The sequence below is a fragment of the Anabrus simplex genome, chromosome 1, assembly GCF_040414725.1.
Source record: "Anabrus simplex isolate iqAnaSimp1 chromosome 1, ASM4041472v1, whole genome shotgun sequence".
Classification (NCBI taxonomy): Eukaryota; Metazoa; Arthropoda; class Insecta; order Orthoptera; family Tettigoniidae; genus Anabrus; species Anabrus simplex.
This window is the reverse complement of record NC_090265.1, coordinates 1255265145-1255290691: the sequence shown is the minus strand read 5'-3', so window position 1 is coordinate 1255290691 and position 25547 is coordinate 1255265145. Positions and strand designations below refer to the sequence as shown.

At 40.4% G+C, this 25547-nt stretch overlaps 2 protein-coding genes across 4 annotated transcripts in view; one reads left to right on the top strand and one right to left on the bottom strand.

Moving 5' to 3' along the window:
* Positions 1–24294, bottom strand: part of LOC136858625 (centrosomal protein of 120 kDa) — a 453009-nt gene extending 428715 nt beyond the window's left edge. Inside the window, exon 1 of the mRNA XM_068228779.1 lies at positions 24070–24294. Coding sequence (XP_068084880.1) covers positions 24070–24121 — 52 coding nt within the window. The 5' untranslated portion in view covers positions 24122–24294. The remainder of the gene's footprint in view (positions 1–24069) is intronic.
* A 165-nt stretch (positions 24295–24459) lies between these two features.
* gish (casein kinase I gish) overlaps positions 24460–25547 on the top strand; it is a 645075-nt gene continuing 643987 nt past the window's right edge. For all 3 annotated transcript variants that reach the window (XM_067137660.2, XM_068225467.1, XM_067137661.2), the window contains exon 1: positions 24460–25198. In XM_067137660.2, the coding sequence (XP_066993761.1) occupies positions 24985–25198 (214 nt within the window). In that variant the 5' untranslated portion in view covers positions 24460–24984. The remainder of the gene's footprint in view (positions 25199–25547) is intronic.

Genomic DNA, 25547 nt, shown 5'->3' with positions numbered 1-25547 from the left:
CCTCGGTGGCAGTTTTCTAAACCTAGCAGTGTTAACTCGGGTTCTCAGCCCGAAGAACGTAAGTGTCAGGAGCGTGGGTCTGACACACATTTACGTCCTAACTGTCCTGTACATCAACAAAATCGTACCCAATTATCTAGCGGTGATCGTGGCAACAGGAGTTAACTAGGAAAGCTATCACGTAACAGAGTGGCAGGAGGAGTGCGTGCCGCACTCGACTGTCATCCGCCGATGTTCATTCCTGAAACTGAAGGGTGTTCTGACCTTTCAAGTTTGTTTGAAAGCCATTTGTTTGGGTCTCCTAGTAATTTGCGAGATTGGACTTGAGTAAAGGCCATTCGTCGACCTCAACTACCCTATTTGAATGTTAAATTAAACAAGGTACCCATGTCTGCCCTAGCTGATTCGGAGAGTGTAGTGTCCTTAATTGATAAGGGACTTTATGAACTGCTAAAGAGCTCCAAGAAGTTTAATAGACTAGAACCTGTGTCTTCTACGTATGTGACGGCGAATGGCAGTAAGCTAGGTATTCTTGGCAGATTTAGAGTTTCTGTAAGAATAGCTTCCTTTTCTCGGAAATACAGCTTCGTGGTTGTCAACGAGTTATCCTGTGGATTCAACATTAAAAACTTCATATCTGGTCTGTATTGAAAGGAAATAACATACAATAGAGGGAAGTTTGATTAATCCACCTTTTTTCAACACATAATATGTTGTTAATATAATCACAACATTTTTTATTCAGTACCGGTTTCGGTGTCTATGGACTCCATCATCAGCTGAAACAGGTTGCATGAACAAAGATATACAAATATGTAGTACATATAATAGACCCTTAAGAATATAAACAAGTTATGTGCTTGTTGGTCAAAGTATAAAATGAAAGGGAAGATATTACCAAATGCTTAAAGGCTTGATCATTTTGGAATGGTTAAAAAGTCTCAAGCGTAGCACTGCTAAACACTAGGTGAAAATAAAACATGGACATCCAAAAACCGACATAGGATGCAGTTGTAGGGAAGGATAAGGTGTGATGTATAATCTGAAAAAACAAGCTATTTTTAGGGAGTTTAACACTGTTGAGAACTGAAATAAGAGAATCAAATAAAATTCTGGGCTTTTTGGAAATGTTGTTCAAGTTGAGATTAGGATTGAAGTATTGGTCTAGATGTATGTAACAGGTTTCCACGATATCTAGTAGGGGGTCTTTGCTCAACGTGTCAAATATTGTTAAATCTTGATCTAATCCATTAAATTTGTGTTTATAATCTTGTATGTGCTGACCAACTGTGGAAAACCTATTCTATTTAATTGCATCGAGATGTTTGGCATATCTAATCTTGAAGCTCCTGCCAGTTTGTCATATATATGAACTGTTACAGTCGCCCATCTGACTCCACCCCCTCCATCATCCCTCCTCACCCCGTTCCTGACCCACCACTTTCCCTCCCTTAATGATCTTCTATGCTTCCAGCAAACTCTAGCACTGGCTCCTTGCCACTCTCCATGCATACATCAGACCATTTGAGGCGAGTCTCCTACTTAACTTTACAGTGTTTTGCCCTATTTCCAATATCTCATTTTAACTCATAACTTTCTTTCATACTTCAGGTTCCGAATTGGATTGAGAACTTTCTGGCCATATTATCACTTTCTCTTTGCCTGCAATATGATCCACTTCTCTGAGTACCTCATAAATGATGGCTTCTTTTTACGAGTTGATGTTACAAGCCACCATCAAACCTACTTATGTTACTTTATTATCAATACTCGGTGGAAGGGCTGCAGCCTATGTTAGTTTTTGGATGTCCATGTTTTATTTTCACCTAGGGTTTAGCAGTGCTACGCTTGAGACTTTTTAACCATTCCAAAGTGATCAAGTCTTTAAACATTTGTTAATATCTTTGCTTTCATTTTGTACTTTGACCAACAAGCAAATAATTTGTTTATATTCTTTTCAGCATTGTATTTTTACTTCATCGTATTAATGTCCCTTATTACGAAGGGTCTACTATATGTACTACTTACTTGTATAATATCTTTGTTCACGCAACCTGTTTCAGCTGATGATGGAGTCCATAGACACTGAAACCGGTACTGAATAAAAAATGTTGTGATTATATTAACAACATATTATGTATTGAAAAAAGGTGGACAATCAAATTTCCCTTTATTGTATGTTATCCTGTGCAGTCATACTGGGAGCCAATTTCACTGCTCACTCTTAATTTGTCTGCAGGATCTATTCATTTTCAGTTTCAGCCCAAGATATTAATCCCTGTGTTTCATCAATATCCTTCAAATGGAAAGGTCAATCGAATGAGACTATGGTGTCGTCTGTTGATATTGCCCTACCTGATGTGTCTCATCTGACGTCTGAGCAAGCAGTGTATATTCAGAGTTTGTGTAAGGAATTCTCCAATGTCCTTATGGATAAACTTGGGCTAACAAACGTCCTCGAGTACAATATTGAACTTACCAATCACACCCCCGTATTGTTTAGCACCGCCCAAAATGAAAGTCCTCAAGGAGCAAATCCAAGCTATTTTAGATCAAGGTATCATTCGGAGGTCTACATCTGTCTACTTGTCACCGGTATTTCTGGTTCTTAAGCCTCAAGGTGGATTTCGGCCAGTTATTGACTATAGGGTACTGAACAGAAATATTGCTATTGAATCTGTCCCATTGCCTGATTTACAGTCGTGTTTAGCTTGGTTCAGTGAGGCCAGTGTCTTCACTTCCTTAGATCTGAATCAGGCATATTTTCAATTTCCCTTGGCAGATGAATCTAAACATTTCACAGCTTTTGCTACCTTTTCGAATTCGAGAGAATTCCTTTCGGTTTAACCACATGTGCTTCTGTTTTAACTCGCTTGTTAGACACAGTTCTTTCTGACATCAAATTCAAGTTCATCATCAATCATTTGGACGATCTGATTATATTCAGTGAGGATTTTGATCAACATGTCAATTACCTTCGGGAAGTTTTTAGCTGTCTTCAGAAGGCAGGTTTAACTGTCAAACCTACCAAGGTCTCGTTCACCAGACTACAGATTTTGTTCTTGGGACATATTGTGCCATCTAGTGCAGTAATTATTGATCCTGATCGTGCCAAATCTATAAGCGAGTACCACCCACCTCGTAACATCAAAGCTGTTGCCCGTTTCATTGGAACGTGTAATTTCTTTAGGAAGTTCGTGCCCAATTTTGCTCAGAGGGCTATTCCACTGAACTATCTTCGGAAGAAGGGAGTCAAGTTTGTTTGGGGATCTGAGCAGTAAGCTGTTTTTGAGGATTTAAAATCTGCTATTGCTAGCCCCCCGTCTGAACTATCCCAGATTTCTCCAAGCGATTTATTATCCAGAAGGATGCTTCTGGGAGCGCAATTGCTGGGGTTCTTCTCCAAGACACTGAGCTAGGGCTCCGTCTGGTTGCTTGTGCACCCAGAACGTTAACCTCCGCGGAAGTAAAATTCTCTGTGTACAAGCTCGAAGCACTCGCTGAATTGTTCGCTTTGGAAAAATTCCGTTTTTACACTGAGCACTCTGAGTTTGACCTTGAGTCCGACAATCAGGCTCTCTCTTGGGTTTTACGGAAACCTCGTTTGACTGGTAGACTCGCTCGCTGGGCCGTTCGTATTTCCACTTTTAAGTTCTCTGTGAAGCATATTAAGGGCTCCGAGAATGTCGTTGCTGCCGCTTTGAGTCGTATGTTTTACCCTGGTACTGATGATCTGGTAGAAGAAGAAAAGGTTGGGACAGCTAATTCTGTTCTAGGAATTCCCGAATTTTTTCAGGGATTGCGTGAGCATCAGGGAAATGATGGAACACTCGCTGGCATTATCCAAAGAATTTCTGAGGGAGAAGAAGTCAAGCCATACGTCATCAAGGATGGTGTGCTGCTTTGTGTTTCTCCTTATGATCGTAAGTTGAAAGTTGTTCTTCCATCTGCCATGGTCCCTATGATTTTCAAATATTTCCACGTTTCCCCTTTGGGTGGTAATATTGGGATCTTCAAAACTCGAGCAAAGATTAGAAATCATTTTATATGGAAGGGTATGGATGGAGATATTCGTAAGTACATTCTATTTATTTTTTTTTTTTTGCTATTTGCTTTACGTGGCACCGACACAGATAGGTCTTTTGGCGACAATGGGACAGGAAAGGCCTAGGAATGGGAAGGAAGCAGCCATGGCCTTAATTAAGATACAGCCCCAGCATTTGCCTGGTGTGAAAATAGGAAACCACAGAAAACCATCTTCAGGTAAGCACATTCGATCTTGTATTGTCTGTTCCTTAAATAGGTCAGCTCAGAATACCCGCTTACGTTTCCTTGCCTCTGAACAAGCTAAACACCCTATGAAGAAGCTGTTTGTAGACCATATAGTACCTTTTCCGTGTTCCCAGTCAGGCCGTAGATATGTGGTAGTTTGTGTTGATGCATTTTTCTGCTTCGTTTGGTTATTTCCCAACGTGATGCCACAACCAAAAGTACTGTCTTATGTTTGAAACAGATTTTTGGAGCGTTTGGTCCTTGCCAGTATCTGGTGTCGGACAATGCTTCAGTGTTCACTTCTTATGCATTTAAGAAGTTCTGCTTTGGGTTAGGGATAACCCATATTACTACTTGCTCAATCACTCAAGATCTGCATTTAGGGCAACTGCCCAGGTGGCAGATTACATATCTGCTGTTTTCCTAGCCTTTTCTTAAATGATTGCAAAGAAATTGGAAATTTATTGAAGATCTCCCTTGGTAAGTTATTCCAATCCCTAACTTCCATTCCTATAAACAAATATTTGTCCCAATTCTTCCTCTTGAATTCCAACTTTATCTTCATATTGTGATCTTTCCTACTTTTAAAGACACCACTCAAATTTGTCTACTGATGTCCTCCCACGCCATCTCTCCACTGACAGCTTGGAACATACCACCTACAATACCAATATAAATGGTCCGTTATTGGACATTACACATTTTCCAGCTAACTTATTCCTGGTTGCCAGCATTTTGCCCTCGTGTGCCAGGTTGGGCTCATCAGTTGGTACCTAGCACACCTACCAAGACGCATGGCTAGTGCACCCCGTGGAGGCCACTGTAGCCACCGGCAGTGCCAATGCACTATGAGACACTTTGTCTCATTACCAAAAATTGATGCCTGCTTGGCCATCAGATGATCTAGATGTTGATTCCCCGACCATTTATATTGGTATTATAAATTTACTCATTTGGAACGAATATTTCAGATTCCCTATGGCAATTAACATCTATATCACCTGATAGCCAAGCAGGCATCAATTTTTGGTAAAGAGACAAAGTCTTTCATAGTGCATTGGCACTGCCGGTAGCTCCAAGTAGCCTACGCAGTGGCCTCCACAGTATGCACTAGCCAGCATCTTGGTAGGTGTGCTAGGTATCAACTGATGAGCCCAACCTGGCACACGAGAACGAAACGCTGGCAACCAGGAATGAGTTAGCTAGAAAATTTACAATGTCCAATAACGGAGCATTTACACTGGTACTATAAATTTACTCATTCGGAACAAATATTTCAGATTCCCTATGGGAATCAACATCTATATAAACATACCACTTAGTCAAGCAGCTCGTCTCCTTTCTCCCAAGTCTTCCCAGCTCAAACTTTGCAAACATTTTTGTAATGCTACTCTTTTGTCAGAAATCATCCAGAACAAATCGAACTGCTTTTCTTTGGATTTTTTGCAGTTCCTGAATCAAGTAATCCTGGTGAGGGTCCCATTCACTGGAACCATACTCTAGTTGGGGTCTCACCAGAGACAAATATGCTCTCTCCTTTACAGTCTTACTACAATCCCTAAACACTCTTATAAACTGTCTGTAGACCATTTAGGACTTTTTCGGTGTCCCCGGTCAGGCCATAGATATGTGCTAGTTATTCAAATCCTTCATATGCAGAACATTTTAACCGCAACTTGAGATCAGCCTTGATTGCCTATCACTCTAACGATCACCCTCGTTGGGACTCTAATTTGGAATGGTTGTCCTTGGCTTTCAACTCAGCTAAGCATGAATCGCATGGGCAAACTCCTATCAAACTCATATTTGCGTTCTCTCCTAATTCTCCATTAGCCAATCTCTGGTCAATTAATGATTTTGCCACAGGTTATTGAACCATCTTCCATCTGTGAGTCTTGGACTAGAGCATGTCGTAATCTTCTTGCTTCTCACGCTCGTGAGGAGCGTTATTATAATAAAGGTCGCAAAGGTAGTTATTTCAAGGTTGGAGATTCTGTCTTCATTAAGAATTATCCTGTGAGTTCTAAGGCCAATCATCAGGCTGATAAACTAGCTCCTCGATATCGAGTTCCGTGGGAAATTGTGAAGTATTTGACGGCCGTCACTCTTTTGGTTCGGGATAATTCAAACGGGAAATTGACCCATGTACATCTTTCTCAGGTAAAGGCCACTTAATGCTTTATTAAGAAAATGTCTTGGTAACTTCTGTTCTTGCCAAGTTTCGGTAATATACTATTGGTCTCGTGGTAAAGTCTAAGTTATGAAGTGTTCTGCCTTTTAATATTGTAACTAATTCAGAAACTGATGACCGAGATAGTAAATGTTTGGACCGCGCACTGTACGTCAGGTCAATATTTCCTGTGGCTCCTTCAGGAGCATAGGACTTCGATGAATTTTCGCCAGCGGACTCTGCTGCGGGCCATAGGTCAATAATAGGATATGTATTATTCTATTTCCCTAAACTTATGCCTGGAGTTATGATTTGTCAGGTCAGGTCACATTTAGGATATTGTAAAGTTACTATTGTAAGTTCTATACATATATATTTCTTCTCAGCTTGCATTTTAATTCTTTGATTTGAGGCCTCATATTGGATTAAGTACATGTGCTGTGTGTGTGTGTGTGTGTGTAATGTCCTGTCGTTCACTAGTTTACTACGTTTGAGAAGTATACCTTGTTCCCCAGTCCTTTTACCTCATTTTGGTGCCGCCTTTCTGCTGTGTTTGATTTATGTTGCAGGAATTCCTCTGGGAGCAAGCGTGGTTTTAACAAGACTTTGGAGAATTCTGAAATCCGATCCTCACTGTTCAAGATGGCCAGCCGATCCACTAGGAGAAGTTTGCAGCCTCCCTCTTTGGTGCTTGGTGCTGTGCTAAGTGATATTGGGGCATCATTATTCTATTCCTGTAACACGCTGCCTCATCGAGGATATGCTGTGTGCTGTCCTGAGACACTGCTTGTTACCACTGCGATCTACTCTGCTGTCCAGCTGCTGGAGACTTCAGTCTCCTCTGTGTGAAGTGTGCTACCTGCTTTGTTTACCTTCTATGAACTCGTATTGACAGTCGGCACACCTGGCGTAGGGTGTGTGTCGCGTACTGGAAAAACCGGTTGGGTAACTGACCTCGTCAACTCACTCTCAGAAGCCTAGATACGTGTTATATCGACAGCTACTGTGTGAAGTGAGTTGTATGGGCTTGGCCCGGTCTCAGACGGGGGGGGGGAGGGGGATCTCACAGATGTTTTTCTTGTATTTAAAAAAAAAAAAAAAATTGTATAGCGAGAAACTTCTTATTACACTCTCAGACTCAAAAGACGCGTACAGACATTTGAAGTGTGCCTGAGCTGTGATTTGCTGTTTCTACATTGGTTGTTCTCCCTACTGTTCCTACCCCTTCCCTTTTAAAGCGTAGTCTTGGTGGCTGGTTGTGTCTCATTATTTATTTGTCGCTTTACCAGAGCATCTACTTTGGGGTTCCTTTTGAACCCGAGGCTGCTGGGCTGCGAACATCTGAGCGTAAGTTGTGAGTGAATGTTGCATGTGTACATTGAGTGAGGGGTTAATGCTTGTGGCCGCGAATGGGTGTGTAATTGGATTACAGTTGTGCTTCTGCGTGTGCTGTGCTGTGTGGATGTGCCGGATTCGTAGCCCGTTGAAGGCAGTTTCTTTTTCTTAATATGTATTTCTTTTATGTTACATTCTAGTACTAGTTGTATTTCTGTTATATTACCTGTGGGTAATAGCTTTTCTGTTCTCTGTTGTATGTACGAGGCCAATAGAAGTTTACTGGTTTACTTCTGAAAGGGTGCTTCAGTTATGATATTTTAAATATTTTGTTACCTTTGAATAAATGACGGATGAATTTATGGATGGAAAACTCCCTAACCTTGGTCCACCTCGCTTCTCTTCTGAGTATGTTCCTTTCTTCCTAAGCCCCAACGCTAGCACCTTCTCACCTTTATCTTTTAAAAGATTATACACCAGCATCTCCTCATATTCACCTCGCCCTACATCTCAACCAATCAGAATGGTATCCTACCAGGTGGCTCTTGTCCAACAAACCTGGCCACTCTGCATAGTTTTCCATCACATGCCACTGCAGCTAAATCACAGCTGGATATCTGCTAAGTAGACATTTCAAATGCTTTTGATTCTGTAGACCACACTCTGCTGCTCCATAAACTCTCCAAACAATTTAATATACATGGCAGTCTTCTGGCCCGTCTTGCTGACGTCCTACATAACTGTTGGTAGAGAGTAGTAATATCTTGATGATGATGATGCTTGTTGTTTAAAGGGGCCTAACATCGAAGGTCAATGGCCCCTGTAGTAATATCAAGCACATCATCCTCACGGTTGCCAGTCACCTCTGGTGTCCCACAAGGGAGTGCTATTGGCTCTTTGCTGTTTTTCATGTTTATGGACGATGTGCCATCCAAACTCAACAAAAACTCTTGCTGATGACTGCAAGATATTTAAGGAGATCAGGAATACAGCAGATGCAGCTCTTCTAGAGTCGTTGATTAATGACCTCTCGAACTGATGCCGTATTTGGAAACGTATCCCTAATGCAGGATGCTAAAAGGTTTGTTTTGTCACCTATTCAACATATATAAATTTTACAATTTAGGAATTTATTATTGATTCCACTTGAGACATGTTTCACCTTCATTAAGGGCATCATCAGTCAAATTATCTCCTCAAGGCAAAAATCAGGTACCTGGTTAGTAGTTGACATGCACAAATTTATACATATTATTAATACACATTACAAAAATTAAGTATGAGAAAAAGTTGTACAATAGTGATGGTTGAACATATAGGTTTATAGAATAAGAAGTCAGCACCAAGCGTAAAATTAAAATAGTAGAGTTCGGCAGTGGTGCTCTGGAGAACAGTTGATGCAATCATAGGAAAATATAAAGTTTTAAAAAATTTACATTATAACAATCAAGGGCGAAAGGGTGTAGTGCTTGGCGTCAATGTTTGTAACCAAAAATTAATGTCAATGGTTGGTAACTATATAGTATTTACATTGTCCAAGTGAACAGTTGAGAATTTTACAATTTATATACATATTTACACAAAAGCAGCTTGGTGAGCAAGGATATTAAAAAATCTAGTACCAAGTGCGTCCTGTTGTTTTAAAGGTTGGAAGAAGAATGTAGCATTGACATTTCACAATATGCAGAGTGGTTTATCTTAGTTAAAATCACCGGGGGGTAGGGAAATGTTCATAGCCAAATGAGGTTTTATAGGACTCAAGCTGAAAGTTGTCTGGTTGCAGCACCGAGATCGGTACAAAGACTGGTCAGTGTGGATGGAGACTCATGGGTATTCAGTGCGTTTTAATGGCAACAATGATGACAGTTATTTGTAGGTAATTGCTTATCAGGAATATGTTGCGGGTTGAAACTTTCGCTTATTCTTTTAGTTAACTTCTGTAGCTTCGAATGTTATGTGAAGACATCGGTGTGAGATGCCGGTGAGACTATATTGATATCATTCCGTGGAAAAAGTATGACGGACCTCGGGATGAAGTTGTTGTTTTCTGTTGCTGGTTTGGTGAAATAGAATAGAGTTGCTTGTGTTGTGAACTGCGGTGAAGAGATTAGAATGTATACGGTAACTGCAGAGTCAGAGCGTTGTAGCTGGGATGAGGCATCTTCTCATTCTGACTGTGAAGAGGAGCCGTAGTGGCACGCCATTTTCATGCCGATGTGCGCTGGGTTCTGGCGTGTTGTTGAAAGTTTTATTGTATGAAGTGGAAGTTATCTGTAACTCAGATGTTAATAGTATTAGTTGGTGTGTAAGAAAGGTTTATGGTAAATAATGAAGAGTAAATGTTATGTTACATACCTGATGTGTCGCTGAGAGGTAATTGTTGATGAATATTGGTGCACTATGAAGGAGGCTCAGTCGGTAATATGCACATGCAGTTGGCAATGGCGGCGGGAGGGGTGGAGAGCTTTGGGGGGGAGGGGCATGGGCGGAGTCATGCGCAGAGGTGAGCTGTCAGAATGGAGGAAGGTAGAGTGGAGGGGCAAGCTTGTTGTGTATTGGGAGTGCTGGTTGATATAGTGTTGGTTTATAAAAAGAGGGAGGGGGGATATATGGACTCGAAACGTACGCGGATAGTATTGATGTCTTTTTGTTAATGCGATGAATGTTATTTTCTTGTGTTGGGTGTTGTTGTGTTTATGAAGGTCGAGTGGTTTTTATTTCTCGTGTTGTATCGGTGGGGTCGTGGTGGAGGGTGAGGTGCTTGGGTGGGAGGATGTATGGGCTTGCTGTCGTTGTGTGTGGGGAAATTGGAGGGAAAGGGGGAGGTGGGGGGTAGGGGGGTAATTGTTGTCGACGTGCTGGGTGAGTTAGTTAATGTGGTATTGAAGATTTTAGACAAGTTGTTGCCTTGAAAATTCATTTTTTGTAGTAAGGTGGAAATTTGTTCATAAAGGGTTTTTTTTTATATCTATTATCTCTGTTCACTTGGACAATGTAAATACTATATAGTTACCAACCAAGACATTAATTTTTGGTTACAAACATTGACGCCGAGCACTACACCCTTTCTCCCCTGATTGTTATAATGTAAATATTTTTAAAAACCTTATTCTCAACTGTTCAATTGGACAATGTAAATACTGTATAGTTACCAACCATTGACATTAATTTTTGGTTACAAACATTGACGCCGAGCACTACACCCTTTCTCCCTTGATTGTTATAATGTAAATATTTTTAAAACTTTATATTTTCCCATGATTGCGTGAACTGTTCTCCAGAGCACCACTGCCGAACTCTACTATTTTAATTTTACGCTTGGTGCTGACTTCTTATTCTATAAACCTATATGTTCAACCATCACTATTGTACAACTGTTTCTCATACTTAATTTTTGTAATGTGTATTAATAATATGTATTAATTTGTGCATGTCAACTACTAACCAGGTACCTGATTTTTGCCTTGAGGAGATAATTTGACTGATGATGCCCTCAATGAAGGGCGAAACATGTCTCAAGTGGAATCAATAATAAATTCCTAAATTGTAAAATGTATATGTATTGAATAGGTGACAAAACAAACCTTTTAGCGTCCTACATTCAGTATCTTCAATACGGATAACAATGATTTTTATCACTTGCAACGTATCCCTAATCTAAAAAAATTCAGCCACATGACCATAACCCTACGTAAATTTCCTTTACAGACATCATATTACCTACTCAACAAGCTCAACTTCCTGCTTCTTTCAATAGTCGTCAGTGGAGACGTGGATACAACCCAGATCTCATTTTTGTCAGCGATGCTATATCACAACAGTGTGTGAAGTCTGTGTGCGAACCTATACCCAACACACAACACAGACCCATTATGCGCCAAGTTATCTCATGAGTTCAACCACAATCTGTGCCATTCAGAAGACAGTACAACTTTAAGAAAGCTGACTGGTTGAAGTAAACAAAGCACTTAGATGAAATGGTAGCAGACATCGAACCTGTTCCAGAGGAATATGATGTGTTCATCGATACCGTGCAAGAATGCTCTCGCATGTCAATCCAAGAGGCTGTAGGTCTCAGCACATACAGGGTCTGGACGACAGTACAGTAAATAAATTAAATGAATACCTACTGTTCTATGAACAAAATCCATTCAGTGAGGACAATATTCAGGCTGGTCAACAACTAATCCAGTCCATGGGTGAAATAAAAAGAAAACATTGGGTTAAGTTGATGGAAGAACTGGATATGGCAAAAAAACAGCAGAGAAGCTTGGAAGCTACTTAGATGCCTGAAAAATGACCCCACAAAAAGTCCTCTACACAGCAATATTAAACCTAACCAGATAGCTTATCAACTCCTAATAAATGGCAAAACAGTAAGAGAAAAAGACCACCAAAACTTCAAAGAAATATCGAACAAGAAACATCCAGTCTGTCCAATCCCTTCACTATGAACGAGCTGGAAAACACCATAAAAATGAGCAAAACTGGCAAGGCAGACGGTCCAGATGACATGTGTATGGAGCAGATTCAACAATCTGGGAATGCTACCAAACAATGGATTCTACAGCTTTTCAATAATCGTCTGGAATGATGTCAAATTCCTAAAATCTGGAGGAAGACTAAGGTGATTGCAATCCTGAAACTTAGTAAGCAGCCTACGGATCCAAAGAATGTCAGACCAATATCACTCCTGTGCCATCTATATAAAATTTTTGAAAGAATGCTTCTGAACCGTATAACACCAGTGGTCGAACCTCTTTTAATCCCAGAGCAGGCTGGATTTAGACTAGGAAGGAACTGTTGTACACAGATCCTTAATCTGACACAGCACATAGAAGATGGATTTCAGCGTGGTGATATTACTGGAGTTGATTAATTGATCTCTCTTCAGCATATGATACTGTACAACACCAGACAATTCCAAGGAAGTTTTATCATCTTACTATGGATTTCAGGCTCTCAAAGATTATTGCCACGCTGTTGCAGAACCAACGTTTCTTTGTTGAATTCCAAGGACAGCAGAGTAGATGGAGAATACGGACGAAAGGTCTCCCACATATATACCAACGACCAACCTCTTCCACCTCACACAAGGAGCTTCCTGTACGCACATGACCTGGCCCTGGCAACTCAGACTAAAAACTTCAAGCAAGTGGAACAAAACCTTACTGCTGCTTTGAAGATGCTCTCAGATTATTATGAGGAAAATCACCTCAAGCCAAACCCATCGAAAATTAATGTGTGCACCTTTCATTTAAAGAACAAAGAAGCCCCGCGGAAGCTGAGTGTGAAATGGAAAGGAATGGAGCTGAAACACAGTAATACTCCAGTTTACCTTGGCGTTACCCTGGATCGTTCGCTGACCTTCACTACACACTGCACCAAACTCAAGGCAAAAATTTAATTACGAAACTGCCTCCTGCGTAAGGTAACTGGTTCTGTATGGGGGTACCCATCCCCAGACAGTAAGAACGACTACCCTAGCACTCTGCTACTCTAGTCCCATGTGGTACAAATCAGCTCACACAAAGAAAGTCAACACTGACTTGAATGAAACCTGCAGGCTAATCACAGGCTGTTTAAAAACAACACCCACACAAAAGTTGTATTCACTTGCAGGTATAGCCCCACCTATTATTAGGCGTGAGGTGGCCACTAATATCGAGAGAAAAAGGTTTGCAGCATCTCAGCCCATCCCCTTCATGAACATCAGCCACCACCAGCTCGACTGAAGTCCAGGAAGAGTTTTCAACAGTCTTCTGCTCAACTTGATTCTGACCCAAGAAAGTCCAGGGTTAAGCTATGGAAACAAAGGTACCCAGATCATCCGGAACGTGTTTAAATTAAAAAGAGTTGCCTCCTTGTCAAGAAGAGGGATGGTGTACATGGAAGTCGTTAAACAGACTGAGGACTGGCATTGCAAGATCTAAGGACAATCAAATGAAATGGGGCACTGTGCATGGTGGGGACTCATTGTGCGAATATCCTAATTTCCAACATGCTCTGTGAGAGAGAGTTTGTAGTATTCCCAGGCGATTCTAAAAGTTGCAAAGAAAATTAAATAACGGTCTGCCACAGGGATCAGCATTGGCCCCAGTTTTCAACCTCTACATCCATGACTTACCATCAACCAGAGCTACTAAGTTCATATATGCAGATGACATTGCACTGGTAGCTCAAAGCAGAAATTTTGAGGATGGAGAAGGCATTTATTCAGCAGACTTGGTCAAATTGGCAACATTCTTCAAGTTTTTGCGTTTGATCCCAAGTGTTTCTAAGACTGAGGTTTCATGTTTTCATCTCAGCAACTGACTCTCAAACTACAAGCCATCTGTTTTACTCCTTGATGAAAAACTTAAGTATAACCCATTCCCAAAATATCTAGGAGTCACACTGGACAGAATTCTGAGCTCCAAAGAACATCTCACCAAGCTCTCTCACAAAATTGCTACGAGGAATAACATACTGCACAAGCTTTGTGGCAGTTCCTCGGGAGCCTCGGCTGACTGCTTACGATTAATGGGTATCACTCTTGTCTACTCCGCGGCGGAATACTGTGCATAAAGTGTACTAGGCTGAATAATACCATGTGATGCATAACTGGTACTGGTGCTGTAAAGTACACACCTCACCACTGGTTACCCATACTTAGTCATATCCCACCACCCCACCTGAGGAGAAAGGAAGCTCTGCTGAGGGAAGCAAAGAAGATCTGGTCATCTCCCTCATTACCAGTTCACCAGGAATTTTGTTACCCATCACTACGACGACTTCGATCTAGGAGACCAGCAAGTATAGACCAGCACGTATACTTGCTGGCCGGCTCTTGAGGGAAAATTTTAATCTAAATGAGAGCTGGCGGGATGAGTGGTCAATTTCAACATCTGGAACAAATGCTCATGGTCCAAATCCAACCCAGAAAATGAAGGGATTTGACCTTCCAAGAAAACCATGGTGTCGCCTCAACAGACTGCGAACTGGGCATGGACGCTGCAATTTCTGATGCCATAAGTACGGTTGGATGGATTCTCCAATGTGTGAATGCATTGACGAGGAGCAGACCATGGACCATGTCATCCTGCACTGCCCTCTTCATGCCGACTCCGGAAGTCCCAGCGACCTGTTTCATCTTTCAGAAAGTGCTGTAGAATGGCTGAAACCCTTGGACCTGGACTTATAAATTTGTAGCTATAATCACCATACGAAAATGTCCAGGTTTGAATAGGTAATTAGTACAAATTGACGACTTGTTAGTCACAAATAAAATAAAAGCTGAGAAGCCTCGTAGAAATAAGTCTGAAGTCTTTGACAGTCTTAAAATTTTTAGATTCATAAAGCTTTACGTTCTTGCCCCATTTCCACTATCCGAGTTAACTCGTTTTTATCTTTCATACTACAGGCCCGCATTGGATCGGGAATATTTTAACTTCTTCAACATACAGTTCCGGTCACAAGATCCACTCGCTCCAGAAAAATATGGTAAAACATCGTATTTACGAAGATGGTTTTTATATGTATTATCTACTGACTTAGTATGGTTTTTATGCTCACAGAGGAACATTATCCACTTCTTTCAATGTATTTAACATTACTGCATCGCACTTAGCATACATTTCTCTACATACGTTGATGCCAATGCTGTACAAAGCACCCAAATCTAAAGGGCTAAGAGCCCTAACTTCGCCACAATAAGGACGCTTTAATAATAATAATAATAATAATAATAATAATATTTTTAATTATGAGGGTCAATTTTGTGTGTTTAACTTCAATGTGTATCTTTGTATAATGACCCTATTTGGCTGATGATGACGTCCATGGATGTTGAAACCAGTACCATTTAATAAATGATGATGTAATTTTAACCAACAACATATCTTGTATTGAAAAGGTGGATCTTGTACAATTTAACTTATCGTTTTGTAACCTCTTGCACTGTCGTCTATGCCCAGATTCATGTACAGGGTTGCAATTGGTACTGGCTAGAAACAATGCCATCAATGTAGCCAAATACTGGTCACAACTTGTGTAAATAATGTATATATAGTGTAGATATTTTCAAGTAATACTCAATTTCTCCTTTTTGATTTTTATGTATGTTCTTCCATTTGTTATACTTCATATGCAAATTTCTCAAGTGCTTCATTTATAACCATATACGATTAATTTGTTCATGATATTTTTCATATTCAGTATCCCTTTCTTGTATATATTGGTACCTCTGACACGAATAATAAAATAATTTCTTCTCACTCTGCGTTCAGACCAATGTAAAGAATGTTTAGTCCGGGAGCTGACTTCTTTCTTACAGAATACTGCTGATCACAACTGCGAATTCAGTGCATTAGCTTTACTGCATCTTGAATCAATGTCACTTACTATACTACCATCGTGGGAGAACACACATCCTAAATACTTGAAATTATATACCTATTCCAGGTTTGTATTCTTAATCTGACATTCAATTATCTTGGATTTCTTACCTACTGACATCAATTTAGTCTTAGAAAGACTAATTTCCTACCATACTCATTACACCTATTTTCAAGTTCCAATATATTAAACTGCAGGCTTTCGGCACAATCTGCCAATAAAACGAGATCGTCAGCATAGGCTAGACTGCTTACTACATTTTCACCTAGCTGAATCCCTCCCTGCCACTTGATTCCTTTCAGCAGATGATCCATGTAAACTAAGAACAATAAAGGTGAAAGATTACATGCTTGTCAACCCCCTGTAAGTAACCTGAACCAAGAACTCATTCTACTGTCAATTCTCACTGAAGCCCAATTGTCAACATAAATGCCTTTGATTTTAATAATCTACCCTTAAATCCATGGTCCCCCTGTATTGCAAACATCTTTTCCCTCAGTGCACTTCTCTAGATCTACAAAACATAAGTGTCTATTTTTCTCGTAGCACATTTCAATTACCTGGCACATACTGAAAATCGGATCCTGACAGCCCCTCTGTGGTCTGAAACCACAATGGGTTTCATCCACTTTCTCTCAACTAATGATCACATCCTCCCTTCCAAGATGCCAGTGAATACTTTGCCTGGTATGCTGATTAATGAGATACCTCAATAGTTGTTGCAATACTTCCTGTTCCCCTGCTTATAGATAGGTGCAAATTCTGCTTTTGTCCAATCTGAAGATACCTTACTAACACACTATGCTAATCTTATTACGCTATGAAGCCATTTTATCCCTGTCTTCCCACTATACTTCACCATTTCTGATCTAATTTTATCTATTTCTGGTGCTTTATGACAATGGAGTTTATTTACCATCCTTTCCACTTCATCAACTGTAATTTCACCAACATCATTGTCCTCCTCCCCATAAGGTCGGCTGTTTGCGACATCACTACAGTTTTACGTTGAGAAGATTTTCAAAATATTCCTTTCACCTGTCTAATGATTCCCTGGGATCTATTACGAGTGCACCAGATTTACCCAAAACACTATTCATTTTCTCTTTCTCTATCTTTCTAAGCTTCTTTATTACTGTCCAGAAAGGTTTCCCTGCTGCTTGACCTAGCCTTTCCAAGTTATTACCAAAATCTTTCCACGACGACTTCTTGGATTCACCAACTATTTGTTTCGCTATGTTTCTTTCCTCTACGTACAATTCACTGCCTGCATTAGCACTTGCTTGGAGCCATTTCTTATACGCCTTCTTTTTATGTTTATAATTCCACCAACAGGTTCGCTTTCTCCCAATCCTTACACACAGTTGTTCCTAGACATTCTCTTGCTGTTTCTACTATGGCATCCCTGTATGCAACCCATTCTCTTTCTATATCCTGAATCTGCTTAATGTCCAGTGTTTGGAACTTTTCACTAATCATACCCATGTACTTCTGTCTAAGTTCCTCGTTGTGGAGATTTTCTACCCTTATCCATCTACAGACAGATTTCACTTTCTCTATCCTAAGTCTACATATACTTAGTTCACTACATATCAGACAGTGGTCTGAATCATGAAAAAATCCCCGGAATATCCTCACATTCCTGACAGATTTCCTGAATTCAAAGTCAGTTACAATATAGTCTATTATGGATCTCGTGCCCCTACTCTTCCATATGTAGTGGAGAATAGCCTTATGTTTGAAGAAGGTATTTGTAACAGCTAATCCCATACTAGGACAGAAGTTCAGCAAACGCTTTGCATTCCTATTAGCTTCCATATCATCCCCACATTTACCTATCACCCTTTTGTATTCATCAGTTTGATTTCCAACTCTCGCATTGAAATTGCCCATTAGCACTATTCTATCCTTGCTGTTGACCCTGACTACAATGTCATTCAATGCTTCATAAAACTTGCCAACATCCTCATCTGCACCCTCACACAGTGAATACACCGAGATAGTTCTCGCCCTAGTTCCTCCAACCGCCAAATCTACCCACATCATTAGCTCATTTAGGTGCCAAACACAATCTATGTTGCATGCAATATTATTCCTGATTAACAGTCCTACCCTACACTCTGTCCTTCTCTTTTTAACACCCATCAAATATACTTTATAATCTATCTCTTCCTCATTATCTCCCCTTAACACATCTAAACACATCCTCTTTGCTGACTCAGCTATTTCTACTTTCCTTCTTCCATAAGCCCCATTAATATTTATAGCTCCCCATCGAATTCCATTTTGTTTGCCAAGTTGTTTCCAAGGAGTCCCTCGCCTGTCAAATGGGAGTGGGACTCCGTTACTCTCGTAGGTCCGAGCCTTGCTTAAAATATTCTGAGCGTACTCGATGAAAAATTCTGAGAAGCAGGATGCTACCCTCACTTACACATAGTCCAAATGAGGATCTCTTCTTTAATGGGTTAAGGGCCACTGGTGGATTCCATAGTCCTAGCCGCCTGAGCAAAAAGAGGGTCATGATTCACAATATGTCCGAGATGCCCACTCCCATTCCATAACAACTGGTATCCCGACTCTCGGTACCACATACTAGGCCACTTAACAACTATTCATGGTTCAAGAAGTAGGATGTGACTACAGCAACCCACACCATCAAGAAACTAAAAATTCAGGTGGGGTATTTCTTTCAAAGGCTAAGTTCAGAACAATCCAGTTTCTTTTTAGGAAGTATGGCAACCCAATAAATATTCCCAACACTACAGCAAAGAGTCCAGATCTGAACCCAATCAAGCACCTGTAGTGTTACCTTAAAACAAGAATCAGAAATCACGAAATATGTAGCCAGGCGTCTTCGATAGAACGTCTGTTACAAGAATGATGAAGTATTATATCTGAGACTACAAGCAAATCAGTCTATTAAAGAGTTGTTTGGTTTGTTTGGTTTGATATAGTTTGAGAGAGGTGATGCATAGGAGAGGTATGCATTCAAAGCATTAAACTTGAAATGCTTCTGACTAGGTGCTATGCTAGAAGTATTATTTTCAGACAGAGTATGAATACTGTGTTTCTGTAATATGCTCGACATAAAGTAGCTCAGCAAACAATCCCTCGAAACAGCTCTTAAGCTGTTCAACATAAAGATATCACCTATTGTTACATATGCTCTAGAAAATATTTAGACACATCTCAAAAAAACAATTTTTAGACATCAAAAGTGTAAAATGAACTTTTCTGAAAAAGGGACTTTGCTTGTCAAAATTCACATCGTCCTGTCTTGTATACGTGCTAGCCAGGGAATTAGGCCTATACTACATAGAGGAGCTAAGATTTAAGCTGCTCCTTCCAGCCAATTCCAGCTACATGAATGCCCTGCAAAATTTATCAGCAAAGAGGGCAGAAATCTGGGATGACTTCTTTACCATTGCTGCAATCATCTTGCAAGGCTGGAAAAGAACAAATTACGAGCTGTATCACACAACGACTAGATTCGTGGTGCATGGTTTCCACCATAAGTTAGACAGAAGATTAATGTTTCATCACCCTGATTCAGACTGTGTATGCTCTCATTGTGAGAAAATATGTGGTAGATACCATGCCACTTCCTGTTGACAGAGACATACCACTGACAAAGTTTTGTTTGACAGAATGATAAGACTATCTTTGTATTTATTTGGATTTATATGGCCATTGGTTGTAATTAAACTTTCATGCAATATGTTGTAAGAATGTGAGTCTTCATATTTCAATATTTATATCCAAGCACAGCTATAGCTGTGAGAGTAAACTGCACATGTTAAATATCCAATGGGTTGTTTTCATAGTGGATAAAACGAAGCATACTTTTCTACACTGGAATTATGAAATCTTAGTTGCAGGACTGCACATTTCTTGAATTTTACACACTTTATAATTATTTTCAGTGAAATCGTGAATACCGTCAATCATCTGAAGAATTACAAATTGCGCAGCATAGCGAGACCGTCATAAAGGGAATAAAAACACAGTGTTCTACTTTAAAAAAAGGATTAGCAAGTGTTATGTCGACCAAACAAGTTTTTAGACAAGAGGATTTTCTACCTCAATGTTTTTACTTTGCCAATCAAGATCATTGTATGTTAATTCCACACACTTCATCAATGTTTTTATTTGTTTGCATAAATGTAATATTTGAGCTCCTACTGAGGATGGCCTTTAGATAGTGGTGGTGATTATTGTTTTAAGAGGAAGTACAACTAGGCAACCATCCTCTATATAACACTAATCAGAGGGAAAAAATGGAAGGGATCCGACACTTCGAAAAATGAAGATATCGGCCAAAGGAAGACAAGGGCCACGAAGGGCGTGAAAATGAAAGACTCCCTAGCCCTCACAAACCTAATAGCGTTGGGGTCGGAAAAGAACAAGAGTTGACCAAGGGAGGTCGGACAGAATAGATTAAAGTGAAGAGCCTGGCACAAGTAAGTGGAAGCAATGCCATGACTCAGCTGAGGGGCCCGTGGTCGCCAACCCACGCTCCAAAGTTCAGAGCCCCTGAGGCCCCTTTTAGTCGCCTCTCACGACAGGCAGGGGATACCGTGGGTGTTATTCTACCGCCCCCACCCACAGGGGGTAGATAGGCTGAAACATGTATAGATATTGTCCCATCTAGTAAGTTATAGATTGTTGTTTTGTATTGAAAAGGAGGATTATATTAAACTTTTTATTTGTAAAGTGATAACCGTCAATATGGAATGAGATTTATAACATGCAATACAGAGGATGGCTACGAGCGGGGACAAGTGAATGGTGTTGTTTCATAGACCTTAGTGCAGCTTATACCATTAATCATAAGAGATTGGCGAATAAAGTGTATCAAACAAGGGACTATAATTTTACAAAATTTGTTGAATGCAATCTTCAAAATCAGCGCTTTTACATCTCTCTTCAAAATAAGAACAGCCGTTTGAGAACTCAAAAAACGGATTACCCCAAGGAAGTGTTCTTGCACCACTGCTCTATAACATCTGATGACCAATTCCTGTCGAAGTCAAGCAGTTTATCTACGCTGATGACACAGCAGCGGCAGCACAGGGAAATATATTTGAAGAGGTCGAAGAAAAGCTGGCAAAACATCTCGAAGAACTTGCTACATACTACGAGAACAATCATTTGAGACCCTACCCCAGCAAAACTTAAGTTTGTGCCTTTCATCTATGTAACGAAGAAACCAGTAGAAAACTGTGCGTGTAATGGAGAGGAGTAGTACTTGAACACTGTTTCACACCAAGGTATTTCTGTGTATAACTGGACAGAACATTATCTTTCAAACAAAACTGTCAGAATACCAAACAAAAGGTGTGCACTAGGAATAATATTAGAAAACTAACAGGAAGGTCTTGGGGTGCATTCCTTATGTCCTAGGCACATCTGCCCTGGCCCTCTGCCTATCAGCTGCAGAATATGCATCACCCGCAAGGAAAAACTCTGCCCATGCTAAGCAAATAGATATTGCTGTGAACGACACTGGTTGCATAATTACATGGTGTCTTGGGACCAACTCCAACAGAAAATATCTATCCTATCGCAGGAATCGCCCCTCCTCACATAAGAAGGGAAGTAGCAGCAGAAGTCGAACGTCGGAAGCAGTCAACTAATCCACGTCACCCCCTTTATGGCCATCAAATGCAGCCCATTAGACTCAGGTCACCGAGCTCAATAGCTGCAGTCGCTTAAGTGCGGCCAGTATCCAGTAATCAGGAGATAGTGGGCACGAATCCCACCGTCAGCAGCTCTGAAGGTGGTTTTCCATTTTCACACCAGGCAAATGCTGGGGCTGTACCTTAATTAAGGCCACAGACGCTTCCTTCCCACTACTAGCCTCTTCCTATCCCATCGTCGCCATATGACCTATCTGTGTCAGTGCGACAGTGCGACGTAAAGCAACTCGCAAAAAGAAAAAGTGTTTTAAGAACAACCATACCACTTGTTGATACGCCAGACAAATGAAAGCATGAACTGTGGCAACACAAATACGTAACCCATTCCCGAGTTCAAAGGAAGAACCGCCTGCAGGTTTCCGCCTTCCTATCCTGCCTGGAAAACCCTTAATCGGATGCGCACAGGTGTTTTAAAGTGCACGTCTAACCTAGTTAATTGGGGCTATGTACAAGGAGACATGACCTGTGATTGTGCACTACTACAGGATGAAGAACACCTTCTGGTTTGTCAGCATTTACTATCACTGTGCAGTCCGGCTCCATGGCTAAATGGTTAACATGCTGGCCTTTGGTCACAGGGGTCCTGGGTTCGATTCTTGGAGGGTTGGGAATTTTAACCATAATTGGTTAATTCCACTGGCATGGGGGCTGGGTGTATGTGCTGTCCTTATCATAATTTCATCTTCATCACGACGCGCAGGTCGCCTACAGGTGTTGACTCAAAAGACCTGCAGCTGGTGAACCAAACTTGTCCTCTAACACTCCCGGCACTAAAAGCCATTTTCATTTCATTTTTATCACCGTGCACAAAGGAAGATGTTCCGCAGGCCAACAATAAAGCTGTCCTTGAAGCCAAATATCGGAGAAACATTAGGCCTATTTAGCAGTATATCTGGACACGGAAAATAAATAAATGTAACAAATGGAGTAAGGCAACGTTGCATATTATCACCTCAATTTACAACATCTATGCAGAATGTGTCTTCAAGAGAGCTTTTGATGGCTGGAATGGTGTATCTTGATTGGGAGCAGAAAAATTAGCAACCTGCGATTTACAGAAGACACTTCCGTTATAGCTGAAAGTGAAGAGGAACTCACTGACCTGTTTACAAGAGTGAAGATTATTAGTCTTCAATTAATGGTAGTTGATCGGCAAGATCAAATCCAACTTACAAGATGTCTAAAGGACCTGGAAATAGTAAAGGAATTTGTATACCTTGGGTCAGTCATCAATGACAGGGGAAACTGTGAAACAGAGATCAAAAGATATATTGTTCTAGGTCATGCTGCAATGGTTAAATTCACTAAGATCTGGCAGAACCGGGCAATATCAAAGCTACAAAGATGCGCTTGGTTGAATCACTAGTGTTGTCAGACATTTTGTACGTCTGTGAGACCTGGACCGTTTATGTGAGTGAGTGTTACCTCCAGTTCCTTGGCCACATTTTCAGAAGAAAACTTAGAAAATACTATTTTGAAAGGCAAAGCAGAAGGCAGTAGACCACGGGGAAGAACAGCAAGTAGACGGTTAGATCAGGCGAAGATCACCGGCTTGCCTCTTCAGATCATGTTACGGAAAGCTGAAAGCCACTCTGGATGGAGGCTCTCATCAAGGCTGGAATGCAGAGGTTATGAGGTCCCGACGCTCAGCAATGATCAAAACGACTAAGTTAATGATGATGAATAACCTAAGTACTGTATATACGAGTTCAGCGATCTAAACATGTGAAAGCACTCGTATGAAAGAAAATTCTGCAAGAAAATACTGGAACATCGCATTGTCAATGCGTTACGAGAAGTATGTATGTTCTGAGAGTGAACATTTTCGAGATATTAAAATGTTATGGTAGGCTAACGTGCATCGTAAAATTAGGGTCCCTAGTCTAGGCCTAACATGTAAATATCCATGTTAACTGTCCGTCAAATAGCTTATTCTAACAAGAGCATAATTCAAAATTGTTCATTGTTCACCCTCAAATGCACGGATTTATATTAGGCCTGTTTGGCACATGTCAAGTAACAGACTCACGATTCAAGTAGATTACGTACAGACTGATTGCCATTTTTCAGCAGGAAAATTTTCTGGATATTTAGAAACAAGAAAAAAAACAACAACACCAATTTCCATTTCAATTCTAGAAGTGTGAAGGTCTCCTTAATGGTATTACAAAAACAAGTTCTCTCTTAACCTAAAATCTCATCACCGTAATAACTTACCCTCTTTCAAACTTAAGATAACATGAACGTTAGGACCACGTAAGGCATCCATGACTTCAGATATCCCCCGTAAACTGGCAACGGAATGAGTTTTACGAAAGACCTACAGATCTAGCCTGGTGGAGGCTATTAACATTTAGATGAACTTTTCAAAAACTGGCATCATTGGTTTCCTAGGCAACACAAGCTGCAATCGCACTGAGTTATCAACACGTCTCTTATTTGTTTCTGTCATAAAATAAATGAAGGTAATAGAATAACAAAATGTATTTCCATTTCACAACTTGGATTTTTGGCAGTTGTGACTCATATGACTTCTTCCGTCAAAACATTAAGGACAACAATTTGACTCTTATTTATATAGGGTTATACATTGCGCAAGCGCCTGAATCACCTCTACACATCAAAATGTGTTGCTCTGAATTGGCCTGCAAGTAGTACTGAATGTTGGAAATATATTACGTTCTTTCAGAGCGGTAGGATTCTGTCCTAAATCTATAGAGGAAATTACTCACGTTATTAGGATTGTAACTGATATAGTATATGCGATATTTTGTGAATCCTTTTTTTTTATTTACTCTCGCTTTTTTTTTGTTCGTATCATTCCGCGAGTTGACGGGAACAGGAAAGTGAGAAGTAGTAATGGATGTGTCTGTGTATTGTCTGGGTGATAGTGAACTACTTCATTTTTTGAGAAATATATAGCAATGTGCCAAAAGTCCGAGGCTGTGAATAGCTTATATATGTGTGTCAAACACCGATGTTTAATTGGGGTTAATGAGGGGGAAAGCCAAACGTGTGCAGCGACAAATTGCATGGCTGCAAGTATCGTCTGTAGGCCCGAGGCCTACCTGTGACAAGAGCAGCCATATTCAGTGCTAATCCATTTAATTCGATCTTAGTGTTCCACACAGTATGCAGAAGCGCGACGGAAGAGACAGAGAAAGGGAAAAAGATACACGCGAAGAAGCTGCGAAGAGAGTTTCACGTACAAGTGCCGGAGGAACAAGAACTAACATGCATACCAGCAGACACACTGGGTCTAGTAGTTCGGGTGTGTTGATGGTTGGTCCCAACTTTAGAGTCGGGAAGAAGATAGGATGTGGAAACTTCGGAGAACTGAGATTAGGTAAGCGAGAGTTTGTATTTTGGTTATTGTATGGTAAGCTTTTATGATTGTTGTAGGAATTTCATAATCTCTACATTTACTTTCGTGAAGGATTACGGTTGTCAAAACTTGTAATTCGCTTTGACTGTTCTAGTTCCACGAAAGCTACACTTCTACTTAAGGTGCAGTTTAATGACAGTTTGCCATTACCATGTGAAAATGTTGGCTAGTACAGTTGACTGCCCGCAGAAGTTCCTTAAAACTTCAGTGGTAGGTTAACTTGTTTCTGTTCTAACATAAGCTATGAATTCTTGCTTCCAAGAGCGAAATATGATTCGGAAAATATTATAATGAACTCTGACAATAATGC